General features: G+C 33.2%; 1 protein-coding gene across 1 annotated transcript in view; it reads left to right on the forward strand.

Annotated features, from left to right (window-relative positions):
• The window catches only part of LOC106876982 (HEAT repeat-containing protein 5B), a 153,988-nt gene that overhangs the window by 70,095 nt on the left and 80,241 nt on the right, over positions 1 to 3,652 (forward strand). Inside the window, exons 7-8 of the mRNA XM_052971972.1 lie at positions 1,464 to 1,531; positions 2,979 to 3,101. Coding sequence (XP_052827932.1) covers positions 1,464 to 1,531; positions 2,979 to 3,101 — 191 coding nt within the window. The remainder of the gene's footprint in view (positions 1 to 1,463; positions 1,532 to 2,978; positions 3,102 to 3,652) is intronic.

Raw genomic sequence — 3,652 nt, forward strand, 5'->3', positions numbered from 1 at the left:
TGCATCTCCAAAAGGTGCCTGACTTTGTATTTAATCAAGCCCAGAAAATGAAAGACAGGAGGTCATGTATATTAGAATTCAGAATGGAAAATTAAACAGGCATGCATTCACACATACTCAAACACACATTCATACAATGTATTTCTGAATTATTTTTATCATTTAAAAGTAATAAATTGCTGAATACTTGGAAATGTGTAGAGGCTGTTGTATGCGTGTGAACAAATGATTTATGTCTACCATGTAATATTCAAATGAGTATGTGCTGGATGTGTTTTATCATGGTGCCAACAATGAAGACACAAGATTAAAGGATTAGTGGGTAAGAGAAAGGAGGCTATGATGGGAGAAAAGTGGGTGCTTGGAGTTTAAGAGAAGTAGAAGGGCAGTGATGAAAATGTGGCAGTGCTTGGGGAGCATTTCAAAAGAGAGATGGTAGTAGCAGCTACACACTTGTCAAGGTGGAAGAGAGAGTGAGTGATGGATATTAATGATCAACTAGGGGAGATGGAGTGATGGCTGGCTGCACAGAAAGAGTGATTGTAGGATATATTGGATATGACTAGGTCTGATGCTATCCCTCATTGACAGGCATTTTGATAGAAGGCAAGGTAGACCATACATTGTTCCTAAACCCCACTGACAAATAAGAGAAGCTGATTGAAGAGAGATTGAGAGTTAGAGGAATCTGATTCCATTTATATGCCTAGTTTCTAGATTTTTTTATTATTTGGGTTGTGATTTAGGTTCAAGTTACATGATGTGCAAAGATCTTTGAAATAACCGAAAATATCTATACTTTATGTAAACTGTGGTACACAATAGTATAGTTGAGACAATCTATTCATGTTTTTCTTGGTTCTGTCCGATCCACTTTATGCCTTTTCTTTACTGACTCTCTCACCCTCGCCCTTTCTTTCTCTTCTGTCATCAGTATTCTTCTCTTCCCTTTCACACTCTTCCTTTCTTTTGCCAGCTCTTTGTATCTTCTGTCTGCTCTCTCTCACTCTGTCCCTCTAGCCTCTACTCTTCTCATTTTGTTTTACCTTTCCTCCCTGGCTCTTACCTCTGGTTCTCACTCTTTCTTCTTGTTTCCTTTCCATCTTGGTTATCTCATTTAGTCTCACCTACCTCACTCCTTTGCTTTATTTCTGTCTGTTCGTCTGTTTCTCTCTCACATGCACTTACAATCAGACAAACATAACTAGAAGCTACTAGAAATATGGTTCAGATTAATTTGTACAAATATGTGATGGAGAATTTTATAGTTTAATTACTTGATAATTCTGTCAGTGTTAAATGACCTGTTAAATTGTGAAGTCTTTTGACCATTCCAAGAACAGCAAATAAGATATCTGAATTTTCTTGGAACTCTAGTTTCTCTCTTACTGAAGTTACAATAACAACTTTCTTAATAAAAGGCTTCTCTGAAATTTTATTTGTTTTCTCTCATAATTTGCCAGCATTAACCATTACCATATGTAATAACTCATTCAATCTTTGCTTTACACATCCACATATTTTTCTTACTGTTTGTTTCTCTTAGTAATCTACCCATTTTGTTTGTTTACTTGTGCTTTCAATGAAAAAAAAAAACCTGTATTACATAATTGCTTTTACTATTTTTAATGCTAAATCTGCAGTGGCAAGCAGTTTTATACAGAAATATACGTGTTATTTTTAATGTGTCTTTGGGTGTTGTGAATTGATATTACCACTACTTCCTTTTGTTTACTTTGACTCACTAAAGCAGATGATGTTTTTAGTACATCTAAAAGACTTTTCTAATATAGGTTAATTTTTTTGTCATTCATCATTTAAAATTTTGTTTGGGTTATGTCATAGTTTCTTTCTATTTTGTCATTATGTTGGAGGAAGAAAGTCATTTTTTTTTTAGTCTTTTTTAGATCAGAAGATTGTTTTTGGGACTAATGTGATATGGTTAGTGTAGTGCTTGAAGGGGAAGTTAATGTATTGTAACATATATATGAAAAGAGAATTATTGCTGTTGTTTAACCCTAAATCAGCCCAAGTGACCAGACTTGTGAATCAAAAACATTTCAGCCAAGACCATCTTCTCTTTTTGCATTGTTTTCATATCTTGCATCTCTTTGATCCATTTACATATACCATAGATTTTTCCACAATTCTTCACTTGATTGTGTGTGGTGTGCTATTAGTCTTCAGATCCTATGTATATGCAAATTGTATTGTTATGGAATGTCTGGGGTGAGTGGGTTTGCAGGGTGACTATTTGTGTGTTTAATGTGTTACCCAGTTAATTAGACTTATATAGATGAGTATTCTAGATTGGGATTATGAAGGCATAGAGGCTTGCATGAAGACAAAAGAAGCTATTCTACCGGTATTTCGAAAATACATAAAGGCCCATGTTTTATTGTTCAGTATCTTTTTAGTTTCGTAGAATTTGTCAAGTTTTTTATTATTCATTGAGGCTATTATTGTGGCTAAGTTATTAGTCAGACTCTGGCCTATTCTGATTTTATTCCTAAATAATTCTGTGTATTTATTATTAACATTTAGGTGTTTGTCTATGATTTTCATTAATGAGCGAACTATATTTGATTTAAGGTGCATGGTGTAGGGGATTACGAGCCAGATATTATCACTATTTTGTTTATTTTTTGTGTTGTTTTTCCTAGTGTAGAAGCTTCCTTTCTTACTTCGGATTCGTGTGAAGTTATGGGTGTATCTTGGTTATATCCATAGTTATGTTTCACTTTCATGTTTCTTATGTCTGTACTATTGGTGTTATTATCGTAGGGTTCGTGTAGGTTCAAAGACCTAGTTTTTTTGCTATTAATAGGGTTCATATTAGTTGGTTGGGTGACTTTAGTTTTATTGGTACCGCCGTATAGGTTTATACTATTATTTTTGTAGGGGCTGTTATTTTGGGCCTTATTTGCATACTTTGTGTTATTAGTTATGTTAATATTGTTAATCTTATTTAATATCAGTTTGTTGGTATTATTGTTGAGATTATTTTTGCTGTTGTTAGTGGTTTGTGTATAGGCCTTAGCATTGTTCATATTAGTGTTGTTTCTATTGGAGTTACTCGTAATTATTCTATTGTTGGTGTAGTTTGTGCTGGTGCATGGTGTGTGGTTGGCATTAGTGGTATTAGTGAGTGGATTCCTGTTATTTGGGCTGCTTATAGGGTGATTAAGGTTTAGGCATTTGATTTTCTGTTTATATCCTGCTTTCTGTAGTGTGGATTTATAGGCTTCTTTATGTCTGTTAAAGATGTCTATGTTGGAAGAGAGGCGTGATATTCTAATGCTATATATATATATATATATATATATATATATCATCATCATCCTCATCATCGTTTAACGTCTGCCTTCCATGCTAGCATGGGTTGGACGATTTGACTGAGGACTGGTGAAACCGGATGGCAACACCAGGCTCGAATCTAATATATGTAAATGTATATGTATAAATGTATATGTATATATATATATATATATAAATGTATATGTATATATATAAATGTATATGTATATACATATGTATGTATATGTATATACATATGTATGTATATGTATATACATATGTATGTATATGTATATACATATGTATGTATATGTATATACATATGTATGTATATGTATATACATATGTATGTATA

Source organism: Octopus bimaculoides, chromosome 11, assembly GCF_001194135.2.
Source record: "Octopus bimaculoides isolate UCB-OBI-ISO-001 chromosome 11, ASM119413v2, whole genome shotgun sequence".
Classification (NCBI taxonomy): Eukaryota; Metazoa; Mollusca; class Cephalopoda; order Octopoda; family Octopodidae; genus Octopus; species Octopus bimaculoides.